Source organism: Gobio gobio (genome assembly GCF_949357685.1).
Source record: "Gobio gobio genome assembly, chromosome: 19".
Lineage (NCBI taxonomy): Eukaryota > Metazoa > Chordata > Actinopteri > Cypriniformes > Gobionidae > Gobio > Gobio gobio.
Window position 1 is genome coordinate 38,856,581 of NC_137112.1, and position 14,508 is coordinate 38,871,088.

Sequence of the window (14,508 nt, forward strand, 5' to 3'; positions counted from 1 at the left end):
ATCAGTTTATTATAATTTAATCAGTCTCCCTCACACTCTTATTTTTCTCTTAGTTGGACAGATTTTCCAGTATCCGGATCCCTGGCAGTAAAAAGGAAAGGCCACACCTCTCCCACATATCCAAGCATTCCTCTTCTTGTGACTGGTCCACTTCCTCTGAATTTGAGGAGCTTTCTTCAAAGATCACGTCGGAGAAGGAAATCCTTGCCCTCTTTGAGAAAATGATGGTAAGATATATTTAGTTAAAGACAAATGAATTCTGTAATTCTGAAATGCATAAATACTTAAACCGAAACAAACATTTGGCCTACTAATAATTGAGTTGATTATTTGTATTTATATGCACAGGACAACAACTCACAAAAAAATCAGTCTAATTCACAAAACGTGCGTACGTACATGAATTTCTTAACCTTGTTTGAACGGTAATTCATTTAGAGTATTCTAAATGAGCAACCACGTGCACAAGGTTAGTAATTTGCATAAACCACGCCCAAACCATGTTCATATAAGGGCTTTCCGCACTCCCTTTCCTTTCGTCGCTCTCAGCAAACATGACACTCTCTGAAGTCACGCTGAGATCTTCGTTATGCCAAATGTGCCATCCTCAATAGAAGTTCAAACACAAAAATACCTTTAATACAGACCCAGATTACATTTACCTTTGATTAGCCTTTACCTTACTTAGCATCCTTGGATGGATGAAAGTAAGTGATTGGTACTCACGTCACTGACACTCCAAATAGGAGGATGTCCAAACATTTAGATTGTATGTAAAGTGGGGAGAGTTGGCCAGCTGATTTATCTGAAAGATTGGTGAGATTTCTAACTTGTAGAGCCTCTTCTGTATTATCAGCAATAATACATTTTATTAACAAAGATAAACAAGAATAACCAACACAACTACTAAATGAATACAATGAATGATAAAGCAATCTTTAACAGTTCACAGTCGGCTTGTTTTAAGCGCGGAACACACTTCAATCCGTGTTCCCACACGAACATATTAAGTATTCAGTCCATTTTATCACGAAATTCAAACGATAAATGAGCTGCTCTCATTCATAGAAAAACTCCTCTATTCTCGTCACGAAGACTCGCAACAAATCAACATCCCTCAGGGCTTTTAGTTCAAAAGTGTGCAGATGAGGAGAAATATTGATAGATTCTCATATGTCTGTGTCAAATTTCTAAACAGAGGAGTATTTTTTATTCAATACTTCCTCAAAATGCGCAGATGTTGCCTATTCATGAGCGATGGAGTCTCTTATGTGTTGTTTTCAATTCATTCTGGCAGCCGGAGGGCGCTCTGTGCACATGTAGTCCATATATGGTACAGACAGACGAAGAAGATACCATGTGCCATAATAGAAGTCCACAATAAAAGCTTCCTGAAATCGCTAAAGATGCAAATAGAGACATTTGAAGACAATAAACACACAATCGCGAAGATGTATGGTTTGTCTGTGTTCTTTATACCATGTTGGGTGTATTCATAATAGATTATATTTATAATGCAATGCTATTGCAATTGCAATGAAGACAAAAGAATAAGATGACTAGCCATAACCAGGCCAGAGAGGTGTGAAAGTGTTCTGGGGAGACTGAAATTGAATGGGCAGTTTGCACCTCAAAACAATAGAGACAATAAACTGAATGGTAGCTCAGAAGAGATGGCAATAAACATCAGTTAACATTTTAGAGAAATCTCAAAATGAAATCATATGACATGATCTTGAAAAACATTTAATAAAATTCAGAGTTTTAGACTTATCATCTTCAGATTTGAAATATAACCTGGTCAGACATGTGGCTTCAGCTGTAGTGCACTTCTAGATTGCTAAAATGCCAACTTCAATTTTATTTTCATAAAGATATTTCATACAAATATATTTCTAATAACTTTACAAAACTTTGAAGCTTATTATAGCTATTTTTGATTATGAAAATAATTATAATTGTGAATTTACAGTAAACTGCCAAGTGTCTGCTTTCAAATGACGCCATACTTATGATTTTAGTGCAAAGGAATCATTAACTGTCTGATTATGCCATTTCTTAGGATTTTTTCAAAAGCGGGGGTGCAGGCTAAACCTTGTTAACCTTCAATATTAATGTGCAAGCAAGGGCTCCCTATATAATTTACAAAAATATAATTTAGAAAATAAAATTAGATATAATTTAATTCATTCAAGGAAAGACACTTTTTTTTTCTTCTTCAGTAAACCACTGTTTAAAATAAAAAATAAATAAAAAGCAAATTTGTAAAAACTGCTGTACCGAAACGGGATTTCAAAACCGAGGTACGTACCGAACCGTCAGTTTTGTGTACCGTTACACCCCTACTGTCAGTCTTTTATTTTTTATTTGTGTCATGCGTCACAACACTTCCTTGACATCCAGGCGTTTCCGTGTTGCACGCCCCCCTCCCCCCGCGACACTGTCACCTTTTTTACTCTGAGGAGTTTGCAGGTCTGCTAAAATCTGGAACGTGCAGATGAGGCCCTGAAGTAGGTGCAGAAGGTCCTTAATCTGAAACATGCAGACGAAGGAACCTTGAAGTGAAGGTTTGCTCTCCCTGTAAACTGCAAATGTCTCTGAGTCTTCAGCCTCTCTGGGCCAGACGCTCAGGAATTGGTCAATCCGCTTTTGTCTCTTGAAAGTGCAAATTAAAAATATGCCCAATGGAAACACGTCAATTTCGCAAAAACTCCCATATATCCAGAAAAAGATTTTACGCTCGTATGAGGTGGTTTTTCAGCCAATTCGAAAAAGGAATATTTAGCAAAACTGCAATGGAAACAGTTTTCCGCATTTCAGAGCTCATTGTAAGGTAGGCTAAGTTTAAAAGGCTCAGTTAGCATCCGTGAATATTAAACGCAAAAAGACTGTTTAAATATAAATCCTGATGTAACATGACACAAGACTGTTTAGACAAGATTTATTTGGCCTGTTTTAGTTTTGTATAAATTGTATCTTAATTTTAATCAATGTTTTTAATATAGATGCTTCTTATTTTATAAGAAGTCAATATAACAGACAATAGCCTTAGCGCTGCATTGCACGCATCTCATAATTGAACTTAAGATGGAAATGATATTTGAGTATTAATTGCCCTTTTTACAGTGAATTTCGTTTTATATAAATTGTATCTTAATTTTAATCAATGTTTTTAAAAACGAATTTTGCTTCATATGGATGTTTAAATGTTTTTAGTAGTTTCTTTTATGAGCCAATGTCATTTTATTCGTTCGTGATGTGGTAATATGCATCGCATGCTGGATTACTGCTTTTATCTCTGAGTGCGGTTTACTGGAATATACTCTACTGTTGCCTGGCCCAGGACGTACACTGTTTACACCGCTGTGAGGCTGCTGTTGGTGTGGATCCTCCCCGAATGGCTCTCAGGTACACTGCTCGCCAGTTGTTGAACCTGAACGGACATTTAGATGTTGCTAGTGACACAACGTGCTCTCTGCAGTAATCTTGGAATACTGCGACATAAGCGTTACATACATCGCTCTTCAAGGCGTAGTTTTTTATGCTCAATATTGAAAGCTGTCGCCTACCCGCGATTTCTGCGCATACCCCATAGACTGCAGTTAAGACCTACAGGGGTTAACTTGTATAATTTATCGGCACTCAGGCGTGCGGAGGTTGCTTCGGATCCATCTGCTCACCCGCGTCTGCTGAAATCAGCACTGTTTAACGCGCGCTCTGTCAACAACAAAGCCGTTATTTTATCTGACATTATTTTAGAACAAAAGCTCGACCTTGTCTGTTTAACTGAAACATGGCACAAAGAATCTGATGGTCTTCTTTTTAACGAACTGACTCCTGCTGGCTATGGATTATTTGATCTCCCGCGTACCTCTGGTAGAGGTGGGGGTATCATTGTGTTGCACAGTCAACAGTTCAACATGTGTCCCGTGTCTGTCCCCAAAACAGACTCATTTGAATGTCTTGCTTTGAGTGTTTCTGCGTCCCTCTCTACTGCAGTGGCTACAGTCTACAGGCCTCCTAGGACAAATAAAGACTTTTTATCTGAATTATCAGATATGTTGTCTTTTCTCTGCCTCAGGTTTGAAAGAGTTCTTCTCCTGGGAGATTTCAACATCCATATGGATATAAAAGACTCCACAATAACAAAAGACTTTTTGTCCATCTTGGAGTGCTTTGAACTTAACCAGCTCGTGGACTGTCCCACACATGACAAAGGCCACATTTTAGACCTTGTGGTTACCAATGGTGCATTTGTGTCTCAGTTGTCAACCTCGGACTTGGGTCTGTCTGATCACCGGGCTGTCTTCTTTAACATGGAATTACCTGTCACAAACACTACTGCTTCTCGTATCATTAACTATCGCAAGTGGAGATCTATTGAGCCCACTGATTTTTCAGACTTTATTGACTCTTCTTTAAGTTGTGTTTCTCTTTCTGATGATCTGGATGATAACGTTTCAGTGCTGAATTCTGTTCTCTTGTCTGGCCTTGACACGCTGGCTCCTTTGAAATCACGATCCATTTCTTTTGCACGCTCTGCTCCTTGGTACAATGATGATCTGCGTGCTATGAAGGCTTTGTGTCGCAAAATGGAGCGTAGATGGCGCATATCAGGTTTAACTGTTCATCACCAGGCCTGGAAAGACAGCTTACTTGAATATAAGGCTGAAATTGTGTCAGCTAGATCTGTTTATTTTTCTCAGTTAATTGTCAGCAACCAGAGAAATCCTAAACAACTGTTTCACTCAATTAATAAGCTGCTTAAAAATCACACCCTCTCTAATGTTCCTGCTTCAACTCACCGTTGTAATATGTTTTTGGAATTTTTTAGCACCAAAATTGATAATATACGTAACCACATTGTTTCCACTAATATTTCTGCTGCCTCCTCCTTAAAAATTCTCTCTAACTTTGCTATTCACAACTCCCAGTCTCTGTCTACTTTGGTTTCAAAACTGAAAGCCTCAACTTCAAGAGTTGATCCGATACCATCATGTCTTTTTAAATCATGTTTTGATTCCCTATCTCCTGTTGTTTTGAGAATCATTAATAACTCTCTGGGCACTGGTGTCGTATCGGCAGCACTTAAAACTGCTGCTGTCACCCCTGTACCAAAAACAAACAACATGGATTCTGATAATCTGAATAATTTTCGTCCCATCTCAAATCTTCCATTCCTTGCCAAAATTTTAGAACAAACCGTGGCTTCTCAACTGCTTTCTCATCTTTCCTCTAATGACCTTTTTGAGCCACTTCAGTCTGGATTCCGCAAACTCCACAGTACTGAAACAGCGTTAGTTAAGGTCACTAATGACTTGTTAATGGCTTCTGATTCTGGTCGTCTGTCTTTACTGATTCTTCTTGATCTTAGTGCCGCTTTTGACACTATAGATCATCCCATTTTAATCACCCGTTTACAGACTGTCTTTGGAGTTTCTGAAACTGCATTACAGTGGTTTAGGTCCTACCTCTCTGATCGCAAGCAATTTGTTGTGATGGGTGATTACAAGTCTGAGGTCGGTGTAGTGCACTCTGGTGTCCCCCAGGGATCAGTTTTGGGCCCTTTACTTTTTAATATTTACATCTTTCCACTTGGCCAACTTTTACGAACTCACGGTCTTAACTTTCACTTTTATGCCGATGACACTCAGATTTATATACATTCAAAACCTGATGTCAATATGCCCGTGTCTTTTCTTTCTCAATGTTTTGCTGAGATTAGAAAATGGATGTCTGAAAATGTTCTCTGTCTAAACAGTGACAAAACTGAAGTAATGCTTATTGGTTCACCTCATCAATTGCGTAAAGCAGAGTCCATAACCTTAAGTGTGGATGGCTCTGCTTTACAATTTCAAACTAAACTGAAAAATCTGGGGGTGATATTTGATGCCAACTAAACATTTGACCATCAGGTCCGTAACACAGTCAAAGCATCATTTTTTCATCTGAAAAACATTGCAAAAATACGTCCGATGTTGACTTTCTCTGTGGCAGAACAGTTAATCAACACTTTTGTTTTTTCACGCATTGATTACTGTAATGCATTGCTGGCTGGAGTTTCTAAAGCTACCCTGAGCAAATTACAGTTGGTACAAAATTCAGCTGCTAGAATTCTAACTAGGACCAGTGCAAGGGAGCATATCACTCCAATCCTTGAAAAATTGCACTGGCTACCTGTTAGTTTTCGTATTGATTTTAAAATTCTAATGCTCACGTATAAGGCCTTGAATAATTTGGCCCCTCGATATTTGTGTGAGCTTTTAACCCTCTATACGCCAACACGTGCTCCATGCTCCTCTGAAGCTGGTCTTTTAAATGTCCAAACAACACGGCTGAAAACTATGGGTGATCGGGCTTTTTCTTCTTTGGCTCCTAAGTTGTGGAATTCCCTGCCCTCTGAGATTAGGAATGCAGAATCCCTTAGTGTTTTTAAATCTTTACTTAAAACATATTATTTTAGGATAGCTTTTATGTGATTCATTTGTCTATTTTGTTTATTTTTTACTGCCTGCAATGTTATGTGTTTTTTAATTCATATTTTTATGTAAAGTGCTTTGAGATGTAACATTTAAAGGCGCTATATAAAATAAAGTTTATTATTAGGGGCCAAGCACCGAAGGTGCGGGCACCTATTGTAATCGTTAGATTTCTTATTATTATTATTCCGCCATTGAAGTCTATGGCAGCCCATAGAACCGCTTGCGGGAAAGTTGTGAAATTTGGCACACAGCTAGAGGACAGACCCAGCATTAACCACACCAATTTTGGAATTTCTAAAACAATCCCTCTAGCGCCACCACCTGTCCAAATTTTGACTCATATTTTTGCTAATAACTTTTGAACCATAAGGGCTAGAAACAAAATTCTTGTTTCCTCTGATTCCTTGGCTCAAGCCAATTCGATTGCACCCTATGACGTTATTTTCCGTCATAATAATTTTCCCGCCATTTTTAATTAACCGAAAAACCTACTTTTGCGAACTCCTCCTAGGCCTTTGCTCCAATTTGCACGAAAATTGAACCAGATCATCTTCAGACTTTGCTGACAAAAGCGTATTAGACTCGAAATGATTAGTCAAATTGTTATTGAATAACGCTCAAATGAAATCGACAAAGTGCCCACAAAAATGAAAGTCAGGCTCTATCTCCGCAAAGCTTTAGCATATTCTAACCAAACTTGGGGTGTGTTATGCCAACCATGACCCGAGGCTGCCTGCAGCGTTTCGGCGCAGTGCCACCTAGTGGTCCAGAGATACAAACATTTTATATTTTTGATTATAACTTAAGAACGCTGTAGCCAAATATCACAAAACTGGTCTCTTTAGAGTCGGGGCATCACGCCGAGCCATGCCATACCCAATTTTACCATATCAACCATTTTGGGTGTCGGCCATTTTGAATTTTGTCGCAAAGTGCTATTTTTTACAAACGCATTGCCGTATCGTTACGAAACTCGGCGTGTGTCTTCGTCACCAAGCCCTGAAAGTACTCAAAAAGTTTCAAGACAGCGCCACCTTGTGGACAAAAGTTATAATGAATTTTCCAATAATGCTAATAACTTTTGATTAAATTTGACTATTGTCATAAAAATGGTTTCAATATATTCCTTAGGTCATGCCAAAAACATAGATTCCAATTTTGCTATATTTAGCCAAACATTCTGTTAGCCATTTTGATTTCCTTCAGAAACCTACTTTTTCAAACTCCTCCTAGACCATTTGCCTTATTTTCACCAAAATCGAATCGTAACATCTTCAGACCATGACAGCAAAAAGTTATTAATTTCATGTCAACAGACAAAACCGTTTTCATATACTGCAGCGACAAATTTGAGCCATGATGCCAAAATGACTCTTGAGGCTGTATCTCTGCAATGCTTTGACATAATGACACCAAACTTTGCCTTTGTCATTGTCATCTCACTCTGACCACACCACATCAATTTCGTTACTGCGCCACCTATTGGTCAAAAGTGACAAACCATTAAATCATATTATTAGTGACTGTATATGTGATTTTTCAGCCATTTTTGCCTAAAATCATCTTAAAATGCCTTTAATTGCTCATTGTTGCAGTTGGTCTAACCCTCCCAGCCATGTTGGCATGTCTTGTCTTCTTCTTTGCGCTTGGCCCCGTTAATGGCTGCTCGCAGCTATATTTATTATTATTATTATTCCGCCGAAAGTCTATGGCAGCCCATAGAACCGCTTGCGGGAAAGTTGTGAAATTTGGCACACAGATAGAGGACAGTCCCAGCATTAACCACACCAATTTTGGAATCTCTAAAACAATCCCTCTAGCGCCACCACCTGTCCAAAGTTTGACTCATATTTTTGCTAATAACTTTTGAACCATAAGGGCTAGAAACAAAATTATTTTTTCCTCTGATTCCTTGGCTCAAGCCGATTCGATTGCACCCTATGACGTCACTTTCCGTCATAATAATTTTCCCGCCATTTTTAATTAACCGAAAAAACTACTTTTGCAAACTCCTCCTAGGCCGTTGCTCCAATTTGCACGAAAATTGAACCAGATCATCTTCAGACTCTGCTGACAAAAGCGTATTAGACTCGAGATGATTAGTCAAACGGTTATTGAACAACGCTCAAATTAAATCGACAAAGTGCATGCAAAAATGAAAGTCAGGCTTTATCTCCGAAACACTTTAGCATATTCTTACCAAACTTGGTGTGTGTTATGCCACCCATGACCTGAGGCTGCCTGCAGCGTTTCGGCGCAGTGCCACCTAGTGGTCCAGAGATACAGAAATTGGATATTTTGGATTATAACTTAAGAACGCTTTAGCCAAATATCACAAAACTGGTCTCTTTAGAGTCGGGGCATCACGCCGAGTCAAACCATACCCAATTTTCCCATATCAACCATTTTGGGCGTCGGCCATTTTTAATTTTGTCAGAAAGTGCTATGTTTTACAAACGCATTGGCGTATCATTACGAAACTCGGTGTGTGTCTTTGTCACCAAGCCCTGAAAGTACACAAAAAGTTTCAAGGCAGCGCCACCTTGTGGACAAAAGTTATAGTGAATTTTCCAATAATGCTAATAACTTTTGATTAAATTTGACTATTGTCATAAAAATGGTTTCAATATATTCCTTGGGTCATGCCAAGAACATAGATCCCAATTTTGCCATATTTGGCCAAACATTCTGTTCGCCATTTTGATTTCCTTCAGAAACCTACTTTTTCGAACTCCTCCTAGACTATTTGCCTGATTTTCACCAAAATTGAATCGTAACATCTTCAGACCATGACAGCAAAAAGTTATTAATTTCGTGTCAACAAACAAAACCGTTTTCATATACTGCAGCGACAAAGTTGAGCCATGATGCCAAAATGACTCTTGAGGCTGTATCTCTGCAATGCTTTGACATACTGACACCAAACTTTGCCTTTGTCATTGTCATCTCACTCTGACCGCACCACATCAATTTCGTTACTGCGCTACCTATTGGTCAAAAGTGACAAACCATTAAATCATATTATTAGTGACTGTATATATGATTTTTCAGCCATTTTTGCCTAAAATCATCTTAAAATGCCTTTAATTGCTCATTGTTTCAGTTGGTCTAACCCTCCCAGCCATGGTGGCATGTCTTGTCTTGTTCTTTGCGCTTGGCCCCGTTAATTAGGGGCCAAGCACCGAAGGTGCGGGCACCTATTGAAATCGTTAGATTTCTTATTATTATTATTCCGCCACAAAGTCTATGGCAGCCCATAGAACCGCTTGCGGGAAAGTTGTGAAATTTGGCACACAAATAGAGGACAGTCCCAGCATTAACCACACCAATTTTGGAATCTCTAAAACAATCCCTCTAGCGCCACCACCTGTCCAAAGTTTGACTCATGTTTTTGCTAATAACTTTTGAACCATAAGGGCTAGAAAAAAAATTATTTTTTCCTCTGATTCCTTGGCTCAAGCCGATTCGATTGCACCCTATGACGTCACTTTCCGTCATAATAATTTTCCCGCCATTTTTAATTAACCGAAAAAACTACTTTTGCGAACTCCTCCTAGGCCGTTGCTCCAATTTGCACGAAAATTGAACCAGATCATCTTCAGACTCTGCTGACAAAAGCGTATTAGACTCGAGATGATTAGTCAAACTGTTATTGAACAACGCTCGAATTAAATCGACAAAGTGCTTGCAAAAATGAAAGTCAGGCTTTATCTCCGAAACACTTTAGCATATTCTTACCAAACTTGGTGTGTGTTATGCCACCCATGACCTGAGGCTGCCTGCAGCGTTTCGGCGCAGTGCCACCTAGTGGTCCAGAGATACAGAAATTGGATATTTTGGATTATAACTTAAGAACGCTTTAGCCAAATATCACAAAACTGGTCTCTTTAGAGTCGGGGCATCACGCCGAGTCAAACCATACCCAATTTTCCCATATCAACCATTTTGGGCGTCGGCCATTTTTAATTTTGTCAGAAAGTGCTATGTTTTACAAACGCATTGGCGTATCATTACGAAACTCGGTGTGTGTCTTTGTCACCAAGCCCTGAAAGTACACAAAAAGTTTCAAGGCAGCGCCACCTTGTGGACAAAAGTTATAGTGAATTTTCCAATAATGCTAATAACTTTTGATTAAATTTGACTATTGTCATAAAAATGGTTTCAATATATTCCTTGGGTCATGCCAAGAACATAGATCCCAATTTTGCCATATTTGGCCAAACATTCTGTTCGCCATTTTGATTTCCTTCAGAAACCTACTTTTTCGAACTCCTCCTAGACTATTTGCCTGATTTTCACCAAAATTGAATCGTAACATCTTCAGACCATGACAGCAAAAAGTTATTAATTTCGTGTCAACAAACAAAACCGTTTTCATATACTGCAGCGACAAAGTTGAGCCATGATGCCAAAATGACTCTTGAGGCTGTATCTCTGCAATGCTTTGACATACTGACACCAAACTTTGCCTTTGTCATTGTCATCTCACTCTGACCGCACCACATCAATTTCGTTACTGCGCTACCTATTGGTCAAAAGTGACAAACCATTAAATCATATTATTAGTGACTGTATATATGATTTTTCAGCCATTTTTGCCTAAAATCATCTTAAAATGCCTTTAATTGCTCATTGTTTCAGTTGGTCTAACCCTCCCAGCCATGGTGGCATGTCTTGTCTTGTTCTTTGCGCTTGGCCCCGTTAATTAGGGGCCAAGCACCGAAGGTGCGGGCACCTATTGAAATCGTTAGATTTCTTATTATTATTATTCCGCCACAAAGTCTATGGCAGCCCATAGAACCGCTTGCGGGAAAGTTGTGAAATTTGGCACACAAATAGAGGACAGTCCCAGCATTAACCACACCAATTTTGGAATCTCTAAAACAATCCCTCTAGCGCCACCACCTGTCCAAAGTTTGACTCATGTTTTTGCTAATAACTTTTGAACCATAAGGGCTAGAAAAAAAATTATTTTTTCCTCTGATTCCTTGGCTCAAGCCGATTCGATTGCACCCTATGACGTCACTTTCCGTCATAATAATTTTCCCGCCATTTTTAATTAACCGAAAAAACTACTTTTGCGAACTCCTCCTAGGCCGTTGCTCCAATTTGCACGAAAATTGAACCAGATCATCTTCAGACTCTGCTGACAAAAGCGTATTAGACTCGAGATGATTAGTCAAACTGTTATTGAACAACGCTCGAATTAAATCGACAAAGTGCTTGCAAAAATGAAAGTCAGGCTTTATCTCCGAAACACTTTAGCATATTCTTACCAAACTTGGTGTGTGTTATGCCAACCATGACCTGAGGCTGCCTGCAGCGTTTCGGCGCAGTGCCACCTAGTGGTCCAGAGATACAGAAATTGGATATTTTGGATTATAACTTAAGAACGCTTTAGCCAAATATCACAAAACTGGTCTCTTTAGAGTCGGGGCATCACGCCGAGTCAAACCATACCCAATTTTCCCATATCAACCATTTTGGGCGTCGGCCATTTTTAATTTTGTCAGAAAGTGCTATGTTTTACAAACGCATTGGCGTATCGTTACGAAACTCAGTGTGTGTCTTTGTCACCAAGCCCTGAAAGTACACAAAAAGTTTCAAGGCAGCACCACCTTGTGGACAAAAGTTATAGTGAATTTTCCAATAATGCTAATAACTTTTGATTAAATTTGACTATTGTCATAAAAATGGTTTCAATATATTCCTTGGGTCATGCCAAGAACATAGATCCCAATTTTGCCATATTTGGCCAAACATTCTGTTCGCCATTTTGATTTCCTTCAGAAACCTACTTTTTCGAACTCCTCCTAGTCTATTTGCCTGATTTTCACCAAAATCGAATCGTAACATCTTCAGACTATTACAGCAAAAAGTTATTAATTTCGTGTCAACAGACAAAACCGTTTTCATATACTGCAGCGACAAAGTTGAGCCATGATGCCAAAATGACTCTTGAGGCTGTATCTCTGCACTGCTTTGACATAATGACACCAAACTTTGCCTTTGTCATTGTCATCTCACTCTGACCACACCACATCAATTTCGTTACTGCGCCACCTATTGGTCAAAAGTGACAAACCATTAAATCATATTATTAGTGACTGTATATATGATTTTTCAGGCATTAAGGCCTAAAATCATCTTAAAATGCCTTTAATTGCTCATTGTTGCAGTTGGTCTCACCCTCCCAGCCGTGTTGGCATGTTATATTGGCTTATTTGCGCTTGGCCCCGTTAATGGCTGCTCGCAGCTATATTTAGGGGCCAAGCACCGAAGGTGCAGGCACCTATTGTAATCGTTAGATTTCTTATTATTATTATTCCGCCACGAAGTCTATGGCAGCCCATAGAACCGCTTGCGGGAAAGTTGTGAAATTTGGCACACAGATAGAGGACAGTCCCAGCATTAACCACACCAATTTTGGAATCTCTAAAACAATCCCTCTAGCGCCACCACCTGTCCAAAGTTTGACTCATGTTTTTGCTAATAACTTTTGAACCATAAGGGCTAGAAACAAAATTCTTTTTTCCTCTGATTCCTTGGCTCAAGCCGATTCGATTGCACCCTATGACGTCACTTTCCGTCATAATAATTTTCCCGCCATTTTTAATTAACCGAAAAAACTACTTTTGCGAACTCCTCCTAGGCCGTTGCTCCAATTTGCACGAAAATTGAACCAGATCATCTTCAGACTCTGCTGACAAAAGCGTATTAGACTCGAGATGATTAGTCAAATTGTTATTGAACAACGCTCGAATTAAATCGACAAAGTGCATGCAAAAATGAAAGTCAGGCTTTATCTCCGAAACACTTTAGCAAATTCTTACCAAACTTGGTGTGTGTTATGCCAACCATGACCTGAGGCTGCCTGCAGCGTTTCGGCGCAGTGCCACCTAGTGGTCCAGAGCTACAGAAATTGGATATTTTGGATTATAACTTAAGAACGCTTTAGCCAAATATCACAAAACTGGTCTCTTTAGAGTCGGGGCATCACGCCGAGTCAAACCATACCCAATTTTCCCATATCAACCATTTTGGGCGTCTGCCATTTTTAATTTTGTCAGAAAGTGCTATGTTTTACAAACGCATTGGCGTATCGTTACGAAACTCGGTGTGTGTCTTTGTCACCAAGCCCTGAAAGTACACAAAAAGTTTCAAGGCAGCGCCACCTTGTGGACAAAAGTTATAGTGAATTTTCCAATAATGCTAATAACTTTTGATTAAATTTGACTATTGTCATAAAAATGGTTTCAATATATTCCTTGGGTCATGCCAAGAACATAGATCCCAATTTTGCCATATTTGGCCAAACATTCTGTTCGCCATTTTGATTTCCTTCAGAAACCTACTTTTTCGAACTCCTCCTAGTCTATTTGCCTGATTTTCACCAAAATCGAATCGTAACATCTTCAGACTATTACAGCAAAAAGTTATTAATTTCGTGTCAACAGACAAAACCGTTTTCATATACTGCAGCGACAAAGTTGAGCCATGATGCCAAAATGACTCTTGAGGCTGTATCTCTGCACTGCTTTGACATAATGACACCAAACTTTGCCTTTGTCATTGTCATCTCACTCTGACCACACCACATCAATTTCGTTACTGCGCCACCTATTGGTCAAAAGTGACAAACCATTAAATCATATTATTAGTGACTGTATATATGATTTTTCAGGCATTAAGGCCTAAAATCATCTTAAAATGCCTTTAATTGCTCATTGTTGCAGTTGGTCTCACCCTCCCAGCCGTGTTGGCATGTTATATTGGCTTATTTGCGCTTGGCCCCGTTAATGGCTGCTCGCAGCTATATTTATTATTATTATTCCGCCGAAAGTCTATGGCAGCCCATAGAACCGCTTGCGGGAAAGTTGTGAAATTTGGCACACAGATAGAGGACAGTCCCAGCATTAACCACACCAATTTTGGAATCTCTAAAACAATCCCTCTAGCGCCACCACCTGTCCAAAGTTTGACTCATGTTTTTGCTAATAACTTTTGAACCATAAGGGCTAGAAAC

General features: G+C 39.2%; 1 protein-coding gene across 1 annotated transcript in view; it reads left to right on the top strand.

Annotated features, from left to right (window-relative positions):
- diaph3 (diaphanous-related formin 3) overlaps positions 1–14,508 on the top strand; it is a 429,281-nt gene that overhangs the window by 42,314 nt on the left and 372,459 nt on the right. Inside the window, exon 2 of the mRNA XM_079844146.1 lies at positions 54–227. Coding sequence (XP_079700272.1) covers positions 54–227 — 174 coding nt within the window. The remainder of the gene's footprint in view (positions 1–53; positions 228–14,508) is intronic.